The sequence below is a fragment of the Macaca fascicularis genome, chromosome 13, assembly GCF_037993035.2.
Source record: "Macaca fascicularis isolate 582-1 chromosome 13, T2T-MFA8v1.1".
Lineage (NCBI taxonomy): Eukaryota > Metazoa > Chordata > Mammalia > Primates > Cercopithecidae > Macaca > Macaca fascicularis.
The window spans coordinates 96,799,318-96,819,496 of record NC_088387.1 but is presented as its reverse complement, the minus strand read 5'-3'; the positions used below and the strand labels follow the sequence as shown (position 1 = coordinate 96,819,496).

The 20,179-nt window shown below is 40.6% G+C and overlaps 1 protein-coding gene across 50 annotated transcripts in view; it reads right to left on the bottom strand.

Moving 5' to 3' along the window:
• DTNB (dystrobrevin beta) overlaps positions 1–20,179 on the bottom strand; it is a 302,620-nt gene that overhangs the window by 50,818 nt on the left and 231,623 nt on the right. For all 50 annotated transcript variants that reach the window (XR_010580546.2, XR_012422596.1, XR_012422597.1 and 47 more), the window contains 2 exons: positions 3,769–3,854; positions 2,769–2,882 (listed from right to left, as the gene is read on the bottom strand). Coding sequence is in view for 47 of the 50 variants with exons in the window: in XM_074012198.1 (XP_073868299.1) it covers positions 2,769–2,882; positions 3,769–3,854 (200 nt within the window). In the remaining 3 variants the exon portion in view is untranslated. The remainder of the gene's footprint in view (positions 1–2,768; positions 2,883–3,768; positions 3,855–20,179) is intronic.

The window sequence follows — 20,179 nt, the reverse complement described above, 5'->3', positions numbered from 1 at the left end:
TATAGGTATTATATATGTAAAATATCTCGTGTATATATACTTTATATTATATATATATATTTCTCTGCACAGATTTCTTATCCATACTGTTTATTGACATTGCACAATACTATTTAACTGACTACCAAATTATTTTCTGTTTTGTTCCCAAATCAGATTATAAGTTTTTAGGAAGGACTCATTGTCTTCTAGTCTTCATACTCCCTAAACTTCCAGTGCAGTAGACTCTCCAGAAGAAGGACCTACTCATTCAATGTTCTAGGAAGATTTCCTTCCCTGAACTCCTGAGCCTGGATGTTATATTCTTTATCTGTACTGTGTGTGACCAAACAATTATGGTATAGGGTGAAAATGAATGAGCTACAGCTACATCCAACCACATGGAATGATCCTAAAGGCTAATATGGTAGGGGTAGGGGGTATACAGGGAAGTCCTCTGGGACTATCCCCACCATATTAGTACAATATTTCTATTAAGATCAGAAAACAAAAGGCAAAACTAAACAGTTTATTACATAGGATAGTGATAATGCGATAATACTGTTTTAAACACAAGGTAATGATAAACCAAATTCTGGATAGGGGTTCACCCAGTGGGGAAGGTGAAGGCAAGGAAATGGGGTAAGGGAGAGGTACTTCTATGGATGACATTGTTTTAGTCATATATGAGTTCTCAAATAGGATGTGGGTTCATAAGTATTCATTTGACTATTATGCTTCATAAACGTTTGTCACACGCACATTTGTCATACATTTTATTGTAAGCAACATACCATTAAAAATAATAATAAAGGAAGAAAAGGCAACCCTGGTGCAAGGCTCATAGCCACTCACCCTATGGGTGAAGTTGTCCACCTTGTTTTATTATACTAACTGGGTACTGGCAGTCCCAGGCCTCATACACACTGATCAAAAGCAGACGGATGTCAGATACCTACAAGCGAATCCAGCCCTTTATGTGTCTTTTGATAAGCAAAAGTTCTTAATATTAATATAAGTGGATTTACCAACTTCTTCTTTCATGGTAATTCTAAGATATTACTTTCTATTCCAAAATCCTGAAGACATTCTCCTACTTTTCTTCTAGAAAGTTTTTTTTTTTTTTGAGACAGAGTTTCGCTCTTGTTGCCCAGGCTGGAGTGCAATGGCGCAATCTCAGCTCACCACAACCTCAGCCTCCCAGGTTCAAGCAATTCTCCTGCCTCAGCCTCCCGAGTCTTTTAGAAGTTTTAAAGTTCTGTATTCATGTCGAATCCATCTGGTGTCGGTTTTTGTAATTAGTGTGGGGTAGAAGACCAACATGTTTTGTACATAGGCATAAACAACTGTCCCAGCACAATTTAAAATAGTCCCTCCTTTCTTCAGTGATATAGGAACTCCTTTTGAGGTTAAAAACTTTCTGATTTCTCCACCTTCAGATGCTCGTTGGTCTCAGATTACATTCCTGCTTCTTGCTATCCTATGTGACATTCCTGGACTTAGCCCTGCTACGACATCTAAGATAATTTTTAGATCCTTCCAGCTTAACTGAGCATTTTCAGCAATCCCAGTTTCAGCAACAGTTAGACTCAGGATGACAGGCCTTTTTGCTTTTCTAGATATAAAATCAGGCACTAGACAACAGGTGCATCTTATGCCAACAGCCTAGACTTACAGTCTGCCCAAGTCAGCAACATTTGTGCTCCCATCCTCCCTAGTACGACACCAGCTGTACTAACACCCCAGACGTGCAGCAGTGAACCACAGAGCCACCCAAATCTCAGCCTAACTACATGAAGAAACTAAAATAAATTTTTAGGAGAATGAAAATCTCTATACATCTAATGATTTTTTTCACCTGCACCAGTTTAAATTCTTTATGACTCTACTATGACAACTTTTATTGATGATCTAAATCTAAACTATCTACAGAAAACAATAATCTCCATTCTCTGGGAAAAGAAACAAGAGGCTACACAGAATCCCAGATAATAGCAAATTAAAAATCAACCTAAACAGAAAGAACCCACTATTTGAAAATCTAGAGATCTGGTGAGAATCAAGTCACTAAATGTAGTTTCCATAATATCTTAACTTACAGAAGAGTGTGTACGCATGTGCGTGCACACACACACACACACACACACACCCCTTCCCCTAAGGCTCATAGGCAATAAGACCCTAATAATCAGATCATTTCTGTGAAGACTTCCCCATTCCCTCCAAAACAGCGTCACACATGGTGGTAACACTGCTCTCTAATCCCATTCTCATTCTATGTCCTTAGTTTCCTGATTCTTGAGACACTTCATTTAGAAGCCATGGTGCAAGGGTTTCATGTCTCAGAGACGTGCACAGGAAGCATCCTTCTCCTTTGGCAGAGCCCTGCACTGACTGTAAAGAGCCAGGAAAATATACTCACAGGAAAAGCAAAGCATTCTTCCCGCCAACTGTCTCCAAAGTCAGACAAATTAGCAAGATAAGAAGAGGGACTGCAGCACAGTGGTCTTCTTAAAGCAATCACAGAAGTATAAACAGTGCCCCGCTGGTTCCGGAGCTGGGAGACTGGTATTTACTAAGTTCTGTGATAATGGCTGACATTCGTAGAGTGATTTCTAATGGAACCCAGACATCTGAAGCAGTAACAGAATGGGTGAACTCTGCAGTGGTTTGCTCTCACAGGATTGTTTATACTGAACAACAGATTCTTCCCCACTCCTTTGGTTTCCTCAGACAAGTTCCATCCATAGCAGATTACATGTGGGAAGTGGTAGAGTGTCCCTACTCACCTCAGCAGCCGCAGCTCTGCCAGCAGCGTGGGGTTCTGCTGTGCCTTCTCAGGGGTGGGCTGGGAGGCCTGCTCGTGTTCCAGGCGGAGACGCTGAATCTCCTGCAGGATCTCTCTGGAGAGGACGTGTGAATGGAAAGGGGCTGCACAGTGCTTCTCACTCACGCTCCCTCTTTCCCTATTACAAGTGTTCAACTCTAGCAGCGCCTCCTCTACCAATCTTGTTCTGATTGCTTCCAAATGGCCAAGAGGTGAAATGGACACCTTCTCAATACTGCTTCACCTGACATTTCCTCAACAAAGCAATCCTTTGTGGTGGAAAAAGTCATAAAAATACTCTTCTCAAGGACCTGAAAAATCTCCATGAAAGGAAAATTACAGCCAGAATACTTTATTTACTCTGTTCCACTCAGGGAGGAGGAAAAGGGAACTCCTTGCAATCTCCTAATGCAGGTCCTGTGCTGACTTCCCTTAATCCTTACCTGCCCCTTCCTTCCCCCTGTCCCCGATGCCCCAGTGGACAGCTGTGTTGCCTCTACCTACGCCTGTTACCTTAGGTCAGGTCTCCTCGACCTGGCTTCTACCTTTCAGTACATAATGGTGTGCTGTCTGCTCTCTGTGCCTTTAAATGGTTTTTCTTTTTTTTTTTTTTTTTTTTAAGGAGAGACCAGACAGTCCTACATAGCATAATGGGTCAGGACAAGATGACTAGATACAGCAAAATGCTGCTGGGAAGCAGAGTGAAAAATGCAATTGTGAGAGGGGGTCACACGGATGGGTGGGAGAAGGCCCTGCTAAAAGGAATCCCCCGAGGGCAGGTGAGCAGAGCTGTGGACTACCAGAGCAGACAGACACAAATCAGTGCCCAGGGCATTCCCTGGACTTCGGCTAGCCTAGGTTCACCACGGCAAGGTCTTCCTGGGCGGTCAAAAGCCATCCAAGGAAAATGATAATCAGATAATCCTGGACTTTGGAAGTGGGCTCAGCCTCTGCGCTCTTACCTGTTTTTGTTTTCCAGTTCTGCAATAAGCTGTCTTTGTTGTTTGTTGGCATCAAAGTTAAAGCTCAAGTCAGTGGGAGGACGAGTCTAAAGTGGGGAAGTGGGGAGAAAGTTTTTTTTTCTGATCCAAATATACCCAGAGTTCTAGACTGACTGATTTTTAAAAAACAGATTTTTGACATATAATTTACATATCATAAATCCACCCGTTTTAAGTGCACAATTCAATGAGTCTTAGTAAATGTAAACAGTTGTGCAACCAATCATCACAGTCCAGTTTTAGAATATTTTCCATCACCGCAAAAAATTCCCTCATGCAAGTTTGTCACCAGTTGCCACTCCCACCCCCAACCTCAGGCAGCCATGCATCTGCTTTCTGTCTATAGTTCTGCCTTTTCTAGAAACTTCATATAAACACAAAGTCTTTGGTTTCTGGCTTCCACTTAGCATAATGTTTTTGGGGTTAATTCATGTTTTTCCATGAACTAGTAGTTCCTTTTTTTTTTTTTTTTTGAGATAAGATCTTGCTCTGTCACCCAGGCTGGTATACAGGATGTAGTGGCATGATCACAGCTCACTGCAGTCAAGAACTCCTGGGCTCTCACCTTGGCCTCTGAGTAGTTGGGACTAAAGGCACACGCCACCGTGCCTGGCCTAGCAGTTCCTTCTTTTTTATTGCTGTGTAGTATTCTATTGTTTCCAGCTTTTGGTTATTACAAATGAAGCTGCTATGAACTTTCATTCACAAGTATTTGTCTACTTTCATTTCTCTTGGGTAAACATCTAGGAGTAAAATTGCTGAATTATATGATAATCGTAATTAACATCTGAGGAACTCCCAAACTGCTTTCCAAAGTGGCTGTACCATTTTACAATTGCATTAATAATAAATGAGATTTCCAATTTCTCTACATCCTCACCAACACCTGTTGTTTTATTTACTTATTTTTATTTTATTTTTCTTACTACTTTTTTCTTTTAACCATCCTAGTGGGTTTCAAGTTCCAAATAGTGAGTTTTTAAAAAATTAATATATAATTTTCCTACCATAAAATCCACTTTTTAAAGGCATATAATTCAGTAACTTTTTTCTTTGAGGCAGTTTCACTCTGTCACCAGGCTGGAGTGAAATGGTGTGATCTTAGTTCACTGCAACCTCTGCCTCCCAAGTTCAAGCAATTCTCCTGCCTCAGCCTCCTGAGTAGCTGGGACTACACGTGTGCACCACCATGCTCAGCTGATTTTTTTGGATTTTTATTAGAGACAGCGTTTCACCACATTGGCCAGGCTGGTCTCAAACTCCTGACCTCAAATAATCCACCCACCTCGGCCTCCCAAAGCCCTGGGATTACAGGTGTGAGCCACCACGCTTGGCCCAATTCAGTAGTTTTTAATGCATTTATGAGGTTGTGAAGCCATCTCCACTATCTAATTCCAGAATATTTTCACCACCCCAAAAAGAAACAGCATACCCACAAGTAGTCACTCCTCATCCCTCTTCCCTCGCCCTGACCTCCATTATCCGTCTCTATGGATTTGCCTATCCTGGATATTTCATATAAATGGAGTCATACAATATTGACATTTTACGTCTATCTTCCTTCACTTAGCAAAATGTTTTTAAGGTTCACCCATGTTGTAGCACATTATCAGTACTTCATTCCCTTTTATAGCTGAATAATATTCCATTATATGGATATACCACATTTTGTTTACCCATCCATCAGCTGATGAACGTTTGGGTTGTTAGCACCTTTCAGCTGTTTTGAATAGTGCTGCTTTGAGCATGTATGTTGAGATATGTTATTATTTCTCTTGGGTATGTACCTAGGAATGGAATTACTGGGTCATATGGTAACTGCCTTTTGAGAAACTACCCAACTGTTTTCCAAAGTGGCTGCATTATTTTACATTCCTTCCAGCAATGTATCAAGGTTCTATTTTTTCCACATCATCCTAATGGGTGTGAAGTGGTATCTCATCGTAAGGCAATTTGTATTTCCCCAATGACTAGTATGTTGAGCATACTTTCATGTGCTTACTGGCCATCTGTATATCTTTTGTGGAGAAATTATGTGGTTGTGATGTGCATATCCATTGATATTTCGGACCCTCGTTAACTCCTTTAATAATATGGTAGCCAGGCCGGGCGCAGTGGCTCATGCTTGTAATCCAGCACTTTGGGAAGCTGAGGCAGGAGGATCACGAGGTCAGGAGTTCAAGATCGGCCTGGCCAACATGGCGAAACCTCATCTCTACTAAAAATACAAAAATTAGCCAGGTGTGGTGGCGGGCACCTGTAATCTCAGCTACTTGGGAGGCTGAGGCAGGAGAATTACCTGAACCCGGGAGGTGGTGGTTGCAGTGAGCTGAGATTGTGCCACCGCACTCCAGCCTGGGTGACAGAGCAAGACTCCATCTGGGGGAGCGGGGGAAATAATATGGTAGCCAATGAACATGAACAGGGAAAAGGGATGACTAGGTGGTGGCTCCCTTTTGTTGATTAACCAGAAATGCAGCTCTCACCGAGGGCTCCATGATGACCCTGCTTCACTTTGTATACTCTTGGCTCTGCCTGAAACATGTTCTACCATGAAGACCTTGTCTCCTGTCTAGAGCTTGAAGATTCAGTAAATCTTTCCAAGTGGCATCTTCTAAATAAACAAGGGCAAAACAGCATAGCAAATCTGGGTAGGAGGCTTTTTACCAAATTACCAAGTATTTTTCTTTTTAAAAGAAAAAAAAAAAAACCCCCCAAAAAACCAAGATGAGTTTTCTTCCTCCAGAGAAGCATGGACTGGCAGCCTACTGAGTAAATTTTCTATATTGTAGTCAGTCTTGTGAAAGCCTGAGTTGAGTTTCAGAAAAATAGCTTGCTTGAGACTGAGGCTGGCTGTGAAGAACAGGTTTGCAATTCCTGAAAACTGGAGCTAAAAGTAACAGTTGCTTAATAGAGTGAGACTAGGGAAAATGATGGAGGTAAGTTCCGAAAGAAATTTGCTTCATATGACGATGAAAAGAAGCCCTGTGGCATTTCTCTGGAAGTATCTAGAGAACCTTTCTGGTTTTGAGTGACTGCAAAGCCAAGGGATCTTCCACAGAGTAGGTTAATACAGGAATCAGGTCATTATCAATAGAGATACCTAATCAGGTAAGACTGGTTGGCTCCCAGAAGCATTGTAATGCAAATATAAGGAAGTAGGGGTGGAGGAAGGTTCCAATCCTGAGGCAGCAGTTCCCCCAGGGGCAGCTGGTGTCCCGGCATTGTTGTGCACCTCCACCTGCACATAGCAGGTTGGACTCCTCAGTGGTGAGTGTCCAGTGATGGCATATCTCACTCAATCAAACTTTAAATACAGTCAAGTATACATCAAATAACAGAAACTTAGCACTTTTATCTATGTACAATTTTTTTTTTTTTTTTTTTTTTTTTGAGACAGAATCTGTGTCGCCCAAGCTGGAGTGCGGTGGCATGATCTCGGTTCACTGCAGCCTCTGCCTCCTGGGTTCAAGTGATTTTCCCGCCTCAGCCTCCCGAGTAGCTGGGATTACTGGCACGTGCCACCATGCCTGGCTAATTTTTGTATTTTAAGTAGGGACAGGGTTTCACCATGTTGGCCAGGTTGGTCCCGAACTTCTGACCTCAAGTGATCTGCTCACCTCAGCCTTCCCGAGTGCTGGGGTTACAGGTGTGAGTTACTGCACTCAGACTTTATTTACAATCTTAAACACCATAGTGCTCATGAAGAAGAAGAAGAAGAAAAAAAAAAAGCCAAGCCTCTCTTTCTAAAATGCCTTCAGGACACTGAAGGGAAAAAGACGGGAATTATTTCATAACAACATAGGACACTTTGTTCATCCAGTTCATAAAGACACAGGACACTTTGGCCAGAGAGACATGAAGATGATTTCTTCAAAAAAATAAGTAGTTCATACATTTATTCAACAGATACTTCCTGAGCTCCTACTATGTGCCAGGCACTGCTCTACCAGTTAGGGATGTTCTGGTGAATAGCCCCACCCCCATGGAGCTCGGATTACACTGGCAGAAAAATAAGAAACCCAAAAAATAAATATAAACATCAGTAGGGATAATGCAATAAAGAAATGCAGGGTAAGGAAACAGTGAACCGGGACAGAAAATTCTTTTTAAATGAGGTGGTGATGAAAGGGCTCTCAGAAACTCAATGAAATGAGGAAACCAACCAGGTGAAGGTCTGAAGGAAGGGCCTGCTGGGCAGAAAGAAGGGCAAACGCAAGGCCCTACAGCTGCTCGGGCTTGGGGTGTTCAGGTCAGTGCTGACGGAGTGGGGAAGCTGTGGTGAGAGTGAGGCACTATGAGATGAAGGGTCTAGACCAGGGATATCCCATCTTTTGGCTTCCCTGGGTCACACTGGAAGAAGAACTGTGTCTTGGGTCACACACAAAAAAACTAATGATAGCTGATGAGCTAAAAAAAAAAAAAAGAAAAAAAAATCACAAAAAATTCCCATAATGTTTTAAGAAAATGTACGGATTTTTGTTGGGCCACATTCAAAGCCATCCTGGGCTGCACGCAGCCCACAGGCCATGGGTTGGACAAGCTTGGTTTAGACCATACAGGGCCTCTAAGCCATGGAGAGGAGTTTCCATTTCATTCTGAATGTGGTGTGAAGCCACTGTGGGATTCTGGGCAGGGGAATATGAAATTTGACTATATGTGTTAAAAACACTATTCTACATTTATATAAATAAGTGGCTGAGTAATTTAATACATAGGGAAGAACAGACAAATTTCCCATACGGAAGAATTCCAAATAAGGTATGGACATACTCTGCCCTCAAGGAGGTGAAGCCTAACTCCCCATTCCTTAAGTGAAGCCTGTGCATAGTGACTTCCTTCCAAAGAGTCTGTGTGGAAAGGAAAAGGAATAACTTTATGTTGAAGAAACGTGACGAACACTGCCATGGCCAGGTGATCAAGTTCAACATTGACAGTGACAACTCATGTTGATAGCAGGTACCTCTTGATATGCCATGATGAAAATGTCACTTTACCTTTTCCTTCTCCAAACCCATAACCCCAGTTCTAATCAAGAGATAAACATCAGACAAATTATAATTATTAGACAGTCTATATCTGACTAGTCTCCTAAAAATTGTCATCAAAAACAAGGAAAGTCAGAGAAACTGTCCCAGCTAAGAGGAGCCTAAGATGACATGACAACTAAATGTAATGTAGCCTGGATGGAACAGAAGAAGGACATTAGGTAAAAACTAAGAAAATATGAATAAAGTATGGATTTTAGTTAATAATAATGTATCAATATTGCTTCATTAATTGCAATGAATGTACTATACTAATTTAAGATGTTAATAACAGGGGAAACTTGGCTGGGTCACTCACTCCTGTAATCCCAGCACTCTGGGAGACAGAGGTGGGAGGTCATTTGAGGCCAGGAGTTCAAGACCAGCCTGGGCAACACGGCAAAATCCCTACTCAACAACAAATACAAAAAAACTAATCAGGCTTGGTAGTGTGTGCCTGTAGTCCCAGCTCCTAGGGGGCTGAGGTGGGAGGATTGCTTAAGCCTGGGAGGTCGAGGCTGCAGTGAGCTGAGATACACCACTGCACTCCAGCCTGGGTGACAGAGCGAGACCCTGTCTCAGAATAATAATAATATGGGAAACTGGGTATAGATTATAGGGAACTCTCTGTACTATCTTCAAAATTTTTCTGTAAATCTAACACTTTTAAAATAAAGTTTAAAAAATAAACATTGCTTTCTACTTGGTGGAGAATTTAGTGTAGTAGGAGAGGAATGAAAGTAGGGAGATGAATTAGTAATCCTAGTTTTGCCACTTTCTGGCTGTGCAACATTGAGTTATTTTACTATCCTTTATTTTCTTGTCTGTAAAATAGGAATATTTAGTGAAAGTGATGTGGACAGGATTTAATGATAGGAGGCAGCACAATGCTCAATGCTGGACAGGATTTAATGATAGGAGGCAGCACAATCCTCTACAAATGCTGATAATCATAACGCAAAATAAAATTGTATCTAATAAACTTACTATACACCTCTTATGTGTAAATCTAGCAAGTAGCAAAGGCAGAACTCTAAGTAACTGAAGATAAACACTGCAACGCTTACTCATAAGGAGGACATATGGTTCTGGGGTTTAATAAAATTCTAGAACCTTGGTAGTTAAAGCATTATGTTCACACCACTAAAACTCAAGGAAGTACCCAGTCCAGTGAGCAACTCGGGGGTTGTACTACCTAGAGCAAAAGATGCCCAGAAAAAAAACTAAAGCTGAAGGCCTCTTAACTGATCTCTACTTAGTGAGCATAGCAGGTATACTGGAAGGGACTCGACTTCTGTGGAAAACACAGTTTGCATGCTTAACAAAACTCGTCTGTTCCTCACTGGAACAAATGCACTTGCAATTATGTCATCTAATTAAATAACAAATAAACCAATGAGATATAAGGATGAAAAGAGGGTTTCTATTTCTAGGAAAACCAAGTTCAATGAGTTGGAGACTCCATAGAGATAAGCTTCTAGAATAAAATGGCACTGACTTAGCTGAAGGTAAGACAGCTGTAAAGATTTGGAAAAATTATAAAGAGAAATTTCGTACTCTTGCATCATAAGAGTTATTAAGTTCTCATTTCATTGTAAAGGACTGAAAAAGGAAGCTGAACTTGCAACATGTGAGAACATTTTATGCAAAGGAGACAACCTGGAGCTTCAGAGGATCTACACTCAATGAATGGGCTTGGTCCTACATCGAAATATACATGAGGACACACAGAGAAATGTTAAAATATATAGTTATCATTTTTATGGTTCCCTATTTTAACTTACGTAAAAATGTAGTAAGAGTATTTTTAACATACGCAAAAGGAGATAAAACAATGTATTTCCATATACTCAAACTAGGTTAAACAGTTATAAAAATTTTTGACACATTTGCTTTATCTATCCCATATTTTATTTCTCTCTGAAGTATTTTAATGCAAATTCTTGAAAACAATTCACCCCTACAGACGTCAGCAGACATCTCCAGAAATATTTTAAGCCAGCTTTTGATTGCTGACCAACCTCTGGTACAGGTAACAGGACTTCTACTGGCCACCAAGTCATTCACCTACAGGCCTACCTTTCCCCTCTCTTTGCTTCAATCCAGAAGACCTCAAGGCAAATAAACTGATTCCTGGATCCTGAAGAGTTCCTGGTTCACGTGGAAGGACATCTCTGAAGCTTCAACTCAGTGATTTACTTCCCCAAACCTATTCCTTTCATCCTTAAAATGAAACCACCTGTGTAACAACCCGATTCTTCGAATGTTTTCTGGGAGTCCAGAGCAAGCCTAAACTTTTAGTGAACATCCTGAGGCAATCTGTATTGAACCAGGTTCACTCCAAAAACCCAGTTGGGGCCATTTCCCAAGAAGCTCAGAACAACCCTAGGAATGGATTCAAGGGCTGTCCTACAATCTGCCAGTGGCAGCTAACATAGCCTTACTCACAGGTATTGGAGATAATCACTTGCTTCTAGGCCCTTGGACTGCTTTCTTTCAATTTTCTTTTGTTCAACAACACACAAAATATATTTTACTCATTGCAATTTTTACATGTCACATTCTGAATATTATCCTGTACCAATGGCTTCATGGTTGTTATATAACTTGTTTGGTAAAGTTATGCTGACAGCTTTAATGAGGCGATGTCATGTGATGCATGCATTTCCTCTGGTGCTGAATGTGGGCATTAGCAACTCAGTATCGCATGTTAGGGCAGTGGAGAATCAGGGTGTATCTAATAAGTTCCTTCATGGAGGTCTCATGTCATTAAGTAGAATTTGCTCTTTCAAGAAGTTTCTTGATCACCTTTGAAGTAATAAAACACTTAACAGGGTCTTAAAAACTTACAAACTGAAAAGTTCCAAACCTGTATCAAATTCAAAGCCAGGGTTGTTTTCAATCAGGGAAACCTGAATCCTAAGGAAGAACCAGAAATATTTTTTTCAAAGACACTCAGGCATCATAGGCATTCCTAAGTTGTGAAATGAAGGTAAGGTTTCCTAGAAAGTTAGGACAGAGATGGTATTTAATCTGCATTCTGGCTAGGAAGATGATGACATGCACCTTTTCAACTTTTCCCTAAACAGATTTTTTTTTTTCCTCTTAACGTACTCCAGACCAAACAGGTTTCAAAAATCAAGAAAACTTCAGGGTTCAGATTTTTGAACTTTTAATAAGCCCAGAAATTTGGCTTGTATTTGGCAAGCTCGCCTAAAGTCTCAACATCTAGTCTTTTCTAGTTCAAGGTGAGCTAACGAGGGCCCTAATAAAGGGCAAAACATGGCCTGAAAGAGTAAACGTACAGGTCCTCTGCCAAGAGGCAGATTACAGAGAGGAATCTGATAGATGAACAGAGAAACTAACATTATTGCCTTGTGCCCTCTATCTAAAACTAATGGTTTCAACTAAGGGTCACATCTAACATGCCAGGTAACTCTGGTTTATCCCTAGTCCAGAAACGTTTCTCTTGGTCAGTGGTTATCAAACTTGGCCACACACTCCATTCACCTAGAGCGATTTTTAAACCCCCAGTGCTCAGGCTGTCTCATCCAAGACCAATTAAATCGATTTCTGGAAGTGGACTTAGGCAGCAGTAGTTTCAAAAACTTGTGATTTCAATGTGCATCCAAAATCGATGCACTGCTCTAAGAATCAGAGTTCTTGTCAAAACAGACAGAACTGGGTCATTGTAGAACATCTCCTGCAGATTTTTGTTGTTTTAAGAAAAAACCAATTTACTTAGCACCAAATACCAAAAACATTGGTTATGTTATATGTTAAGTAAAAAACATTGGTAGTGTATATCTGACTGTAAGCATGGAAAGTGATCCCAGAAGGGTATTTAAAGGGTACCACAACTAAACTCACATAACCTTGTATTTGAATCTCAAGTCTAGCTGAGGAACCTTGAGCAAGATGATTTAACCTTGCTCTGTCTCGGTTTCCTTTTTTGTAAAATCACATTAGGAATCAACTATCCTTCAGAGCTGCTGTTAGAACCAGAGGTAACAGTTCTAAAATATCCAGCACAGGTTATAAATACAGATGGCTCTCAAAATGGTAGCTGTTATTTCTCATTCTGTTAGTAGGTCAAAGCAGTCAGGCAGGGTAACATCTGGAGGAAAAAGACTTCTCAAATGCCACAGACATACAAGCTCAATGAGTTTAGGAGACAAAAGGTGGTGAGAGATCATCTAACAATTAAACAATAATCAAAGACCTAACAATAAATGCAACTGTTAGGTTGAGTGGATGGAGGCGTTAAGGCCAGAGCAATGAAAGGCAAAAAAGTTAGGGATGAGAGGACCATATTATAAAAGTTAAAGCTCTGTATTTGAGAATGAAGGCTCCAGAGTGGGATCCATTTACTATTACATGCGAATAAGATGTTGAGGTCCCTTAAGTCCTGGGAAGGACAAGGTGCCTCTAACTTCCTGTCACAGGAGCATTCTCTCAGGTTCAGGTGGACTCACAGAGCTCCATCATCTTAATGAGATGAGACACATCTGAAAAATACAGGATAATAAGACCCCTTTGAGTCAAACTGGGCAAATGTTATAAAACCAAGGGACGCCGACACAGTCAGCAAATGGTAATCCAGTAGCATGCATTATTTCTGGAGCCTCCTAAAGAGACCAGAGACTCCTGTCTGTATGAATGTGGCAGGATGAGTTCCAAAGAGATGTGTCTGGAATCAACTAGGCTTTCTTTATATTCCAGGGGCAGCCTGCCCATCACCCAAGTTGCCCCAGACTACCCAGAGGGCTGTGGGTTGTCACCCTCTCTCTCAAAAATCCAATCTGCTGTTGAAGGCAGTGATTCCCAAGCTCACCGTGAATCACAATGCTGGGAGTTTTCTTTTTTTCAGTAAAAACTGATGGGCCCTAAATCCAGAGATTCTGATTCAGAAGATCTGAGGCAAAGCCAAGGATCCATATATTTTTAAAATACTTCATACATGATTACAATATGTAGGGAGGTTTGGAGCCATTAAATGTGTGCGAAACATCATAGGAGAGTGTCAATCTTTAATTACAATAGGCTGTGAGGATATTTCTGAATGCTGCATGCCTGGAGCAGCTGACAAGGTGACGGGGCTGTGCAGCCTGGGATCTGAAAGAAAGCTGCTCAGAAACGTTTAAGTGTGAGGTAGCATGACAATGGGTGATGGTTTCCCCTTTCTTTCACCTGTCTTCCAAGTTTTCCATAATGAGTTTTAAATTTTTTTATAAAGGAAAAAAAACCCTTAAAGGTGAACAAAACATCTGATTACATCTTGGTGACGTTTGTGATGACACTTTAAGAATCTGCTATTACGACTACAATTTACCACACATTATAGTTTTGTTTTTAAAAAAGGAATTTAGGGCAGGGCGCGGTGGCTCACACCTGTAATCCCAGCACTTTGGAAGGCTGAGGCGGGGGGATCACCTGAGGTCAGGAGTTCAAGACTAGCCTGGCCAACATGGTGAAACCCTTTCTCTATTAAAAAAATACAAAAAATTAGCCAGGTATTGTGGCAGGCACCTGTAATTCCAGCTACTCAGGAGGCTGAGGCAGGAGAAACTCTTGAACCTGGGAGGCAGAGGTTGCAGTGAGCCAAGATCGTGCCACTGCACTCCAGCCTGGGTGACAGAGTAAGACTGCATCTCAAAAAAAAAAAAAAAAAAAAAAGAAAGAAAAAGAAAAAAGAAATGTAGGCACTTCAGGAAAACAAATTCCCTCTCCTGGCTAATATAATCAATGTGAAATGTCTTTCTTTGAAGGCTGGCCTGAAGAGGTTTCTGCAGCCCCATTCCCCATCTAGGGAGAAGTTATGATACGGATGCTGAAGCACGCTACAGGGTGCACTGCTGGCTGCTCAAATTATTTAACAATGTAGAAGAAGGTCTTTGAAAAAAATCAATACAAAGCCTATCTAGCAGGTTATAAATAAATTCTTTTGAGCACTACACCCACTTTATGCAAAGCACTTGTATCAGTGTGAGATTAGAGGATTAGGAGTTTCTGTATAACAGAACTCTAGTCAAGAAGAATGCTTCCCGAGGCCCAAGAGTTATCAGATAACTACACTCTGCAAAATCAACTGAAGATGAAAGCGCCCAACCATATCAGTATTCATTCTAACAATGATCATTTTCAGAAGAATTAAAGAATTGGCATCAGAAACTATCAGGTGTAAAGAGACTTATCTTGTTTGCAGTAAGGGAGTACTGAAATCTTTCAAGGTCAAATGGCTTTGGAGCTTTTATTTACAACATTTTAAAAGTACTATGTAAACTCAGTAAGACTATATAACGGCATAAAATATACTTAATTTTTAAAATCTAACCACAGCATGGCCCATCTCAACACGTTTATTTATACATTTTAATTTCTAAAATACCCAGAGCAGTTGTGACTGACTGAGGGCATGTCTAAGATTTAACTAATCAAATAGCACTTTTCTGTTTCTCAGGCTTTTTCTTCTATTCTGTTCCATTTCACTAATTAACCTTTAGAGTTGTAATGTTAGAGTCAAATACGTGAGCTGACATTAGATTTTCAAGGAAAGGATTTTGAAATCTAAACAAACCCAAAGGGATAAGTTACTTTTTGGGGGAGAAACAAAGCAAGAATTCCCATTTGCAGCTTTTGTAACTTTATTTCTCTGTGAAGAAGTAAACATAAATTGGTACACATTTCCAAAATGGATGTACTGGTTTGTTTAATACGGTCCTGCATGAGCTGGCCTACCTGACTTCATTCCAGCATTGTTCTCTGCATTCTAGCCACAATGCCAACTTTCAGGTCATGCAACCTCTAGCCTCAGGGCCTTTACATATGCTGAAATACCCTGCTGGGCATACACTTCATTCTCTTTACCTGGTTAATGCTTGGACACTCTGTTGTTTTGGCTTCAGCTCATTCCTCCTTCCATCTTACTCTTCGCATCTAGGTTTAATTCCTTATCTCCCAAATTATAACCTCCAGTAGTTAAATCTTAGTAGTTAGGAGACAGGATAGTATCCCTGTCTCAGTTTGGCCACTTAGCACACCATGTGATCCTAGGTAGTTTTTTTTTTTTAAATCTCTCTGAGGCTTAGTTTCCTCAACAAGCATATTTTGAATAATAAATAGCTAATACATGCAGAGCACTTAGAATGACTGGCACAAAGTAAATATTCAATAAATACTAGCTATTAGTATTATTCTTTCAGGAGGAATCTTACTGTGACCTTTCTCTGTCTTTGTGAGAAAGGATCTTTATTTCCCCTTTTGACAGTTCATCTAGTTCCTTTTGGTATATTATTCAACTGTCTTTTTTATAAGGAAAATTCTTAAAGTTTTTTCACAAACACTGGTAATGTTGGATGTAATCAGCTGTTTTATTTATTTATTTTTGAGACAGGGTCTTGCTGTATTGCCCAGCCTGGAGTGTAGTGACGTGATCATAGCTCACTGCAACCTTGAACTTCTGGGCTTAAGCAATCCTCCCACGTCAGCCTCCCAGGTAGCTGTGACTATAGGCACATGCCACCACACCTGGCTTTTTTTTTTTTTTTTTTTTTTTTTACTTTTCACCTTTTAGTAGAGATGAGGTCTCACTATGTTGCTGAGGCTGAGCTTGAACTCCTGGGCTCAAGCAATCTTCCCACCTTGGCCTCCCAAAGTGTTGGGACTACAGGCGTGAACCACTGTATCTGGCTTTGTTTTTAAAGGGATTTTTTTTTTTCCTTTATAAAGAAATTGTAGTATTGTTTCTGGAGAGAAATCTAGTAGTGAATCCTTTGTAGATAATGTAACATCTTATGTGGTTGCTTTCTGAGGATTCTCTTTGTATCTTGTAGTTTCACTATGATACGTCTAGTTGTAGAATTATTTTTATTTATCTATTTGGGGACTCATTGCAATATATTCATCTGAGAATGAATGTCTTGAATACATTTTGGAAACTTAAGCCATTAATTTTTCAAGTATTTTTTTAACCCTAATTCTATTTTCTTTTTTGGAATTCCAATTACATGACTGTTCGTTCTCTATCTCCCATGTCTGAAGACCTTGTTTCCAATTTTTCATCTTTCTGTGTTGTGTTTTGGAAAATTTTCTTAAATATATTTTCTCGTTCACTAATTCTCTATTCATGTGTCTAATCTGACATTTAACCCATCCACCAAGTCTTAAATTGCAGTAACTTTTGTTTTAAAAATCTGTAATTTCTATGTGGTTTGTTTTCAACTTTGTTCTTTTAAGATAGTATTTTGTCACTTTTGTTTTTGAGATGGAGTCTCACTCTGTCACCCAGGCTGGAGTGCAGTGGCGCCATCTCAGCTCACTGCAAGCTCCGCCTCCCAGGTTCACACCATTCTCCCGCCTCAGCCTCCTGAGTAGCTGGACTACAGGCGCCTGCCAGGATGCCCAGCTAATTTTTTTTTTTTTTTTTTTTTTTTTTTTGAGACGGAGTCTCTCTGTGTCTCCCAGGCTGGAGTGCAGTGGCGTGATCTCGGCTCACTGCAAGCTCCGCCTCCCGGGTTCACGCCATTCTCCCGCCTCAGCCTCCCAAGTAGCTGAGACTACAGGCGCCCGCCACCACGCCCGGCTAGTTTTTTGTATTTTTAGTAGAGACGGGGTTTCACCATGTTAGCCAGGATAGTCTCGATCTCCTGACCTCGTGATCCACCCGCCTCGGCCTCCCAAAGTGCTGGGATTACAGGCTTGAGCCACTGCGCCCGGCCATTTTTTGTATTTTTAGTAGAGACGGAGTTTCACCGTGTTAGCCAGGATGGTCTTCATCTCCTGACCTCATGATCTGCCCGCCTCAGCCTCCCAAAGTGCTGGGATTACAGGTGTGAGTTTTTCATGTTTTTAATTCCTTCTTTTAGGTCTTTAGAAATCTTAAATGTAGCTATTTTACAGCCAATAACTCTAATATCTAAAGCCATTGAGGGTCTCATTTTGCAAAGTCAGCATAGGGGTTCAAGTTCAGTTGGACTCTTTCAGTGGGAGCACTGTTAGGTGTCAATTGAGAATTTAAGCAGAAATTTATACTTTGCTTCTACCAGGTGCCTTGGGGTTAGTTTTAATGTTAAAATTTCACCTTGGTGTTTCTCAAACTATAACGTAATGTAAATGCACCCAACATAAGTATAGGTAGGCCTAAGGTTTTGAATTTCCAGAGGAGACAACTTCTTCCACTGCAACAGAAGATCTATAAGCTTTCTTTTTCTGTGTACCGGCAGCTAGTTATCTTTTTTTGTTTTTTGAGACAGAGTCTTGCTCTGGTGCCCAGGCTAGAGTACAGTGGTGCGAACTCAGCTCACTGCAACCTCCGCCATCTCAGCTCCTGGGTTCAAGTGATTCTCCTGCCTCAGTTTTCCAAGAAGCTGGAATTACAGGCATGCACCACAACTGGTTAATTTTCTTTGTATTTTTAGTACAGACAGGGTTTCACCATGTTGGCCAGGCTGGTCTTGAACTCCTGACCTCAAGTGATCCACCCGCCTCGGCCTCTCAAAGTGCTGGGATTACAGGCGTGAGCCACTGTGCCTGGCCTAGTTATCTTTTATACAACATATTCACCAAGGGTATAATGCTTCAAGGGGCCTACCTTAATGTGACAGCCTCATTTTCAACTCTTCATTTTGCACGTAACCGAGGTTTTGCCCACAGAAGCTCCTGACAATTGACATCCAAGCACAGGGCAGGGGTGGCAGCAGCAGTGACAGCAACAGTAGCTCTTGGCCTGCTTTGGTTTTCAGTTACTTTTCAATTCCCAGGAAACTGAATTCTATTCTACCTATTTTCAGATCCCAACTCAAGTAACACCTTCTCACAGAAGCTATCCCTTACTCTCCAGAACAGATCAGGCACCTGCTCTACACTTCCACAGCTCCCTGCATTTTTCCTCCACTGCACATAATAATTTGTAGTTAGGTTTAGTAGTGTGATTATTTATTTAATGTTTCTCTCTGTCACTGCACTGTTAGTTCCATGAGGGCAGGAATCATTTGTCTACCATAGTATCCAATTTGGCACAGTACAGCAACAAAAGAAGTATTTGCTGAATGAATAAAATGAGTGTGTGTGGCTGGTTGGGGGTGGGTGAATATTAATGTGAACATAACTCCTCAAAGAAAGTAAATAATTGAAAAAGGAGAAGGAAAAGAGAAAACAGTGTATTATGAATATTTCAAAATTGCAGGAAACACACTGCAAATCCCTGGGGAGCCACTTCCTATTTCAATCAAACCCTTACATAGTCAACATTCTTGGTTCCTTTTTGTTTTAATTGAGATATAATACTTAGATCTTAAGTATTCCATTGATGGGCACAGTGGCTCACATCTGTAACCCCAGCACTTTGGGAGGCTGAGGTGGGCGGGTGACGAGGTCAGGAGATCGAGACCATCCTGGCTAACACAGTGAAACCTCGTCTCTACTAAAAATACAAAAATTAGCCGGGCGTGGTGGCCAGTGCCTGTAGTCCCAGCTACTCGGGAGGCTGAGGCAGGAGAATGGCGTGAACCCAGGAGATGGAGCTTGCAGTGAGCTGAGACTGCGCCACTGCATTCCAGCCTGGGTGACAGAGTGAGATTCTCTTTCAAGAAAAAAAAAAAGTTTTTCATTTAATCCATTGTGACAAATGTATACTCCTGCAACCCACATCTCTATTGAAATGTGAAATATTTCTATCAATCCAGAAAGTTTCTTCATCTTCCTTCAATATTTCCATTTCCAGAAACAACCCCTTATCTGATTACGATTAGGAGTTGATGATTAACTTACAGTAATGGATAAGTTAGTTTTGCCTATTCTAGAATCTCACATAAATAGAAAAAAACAGTATGTACTTTTTTTGTCTGGCTTCTTTTATTACTCACAATATTTTTGATATTCACCCATGTCGTCGGTGCATGTATCAATGTTATTCCTTTTTGTGTTGAGAAAATTCTATTGTATGAATATAACACATTTTGTTTATCTATTCTGTTGATAACTACGCTGGCTATTCCAGCTATTATGAATTGAACTGCTATGAACATTCTTGTACAAAGCTTTTTGTGAAAATGTTTTCATTTCTCTTGGATAAATATGTAAGAGTAGAATTGCAAAAAAAAAAAAAAAAAAAAAGTAGAATTGCTGGGTCATAGTATAAATGCTTGCTTCTTTAAGAAACTGCCAAATAGTTTTCCAAAGTAGCTGTATCATTTTATAGGCCCGCCAACAACAGGGTGAGATTTCTGGTTGCTCTACATCCTCTCCAACATTTGGTATCATCCAACTTTTTCACTGTAGCCATTCTGGAGGGTATATCGTGGTATCATTGGCATTTTCCCGATGATTAATGATATCAAGCACATTTT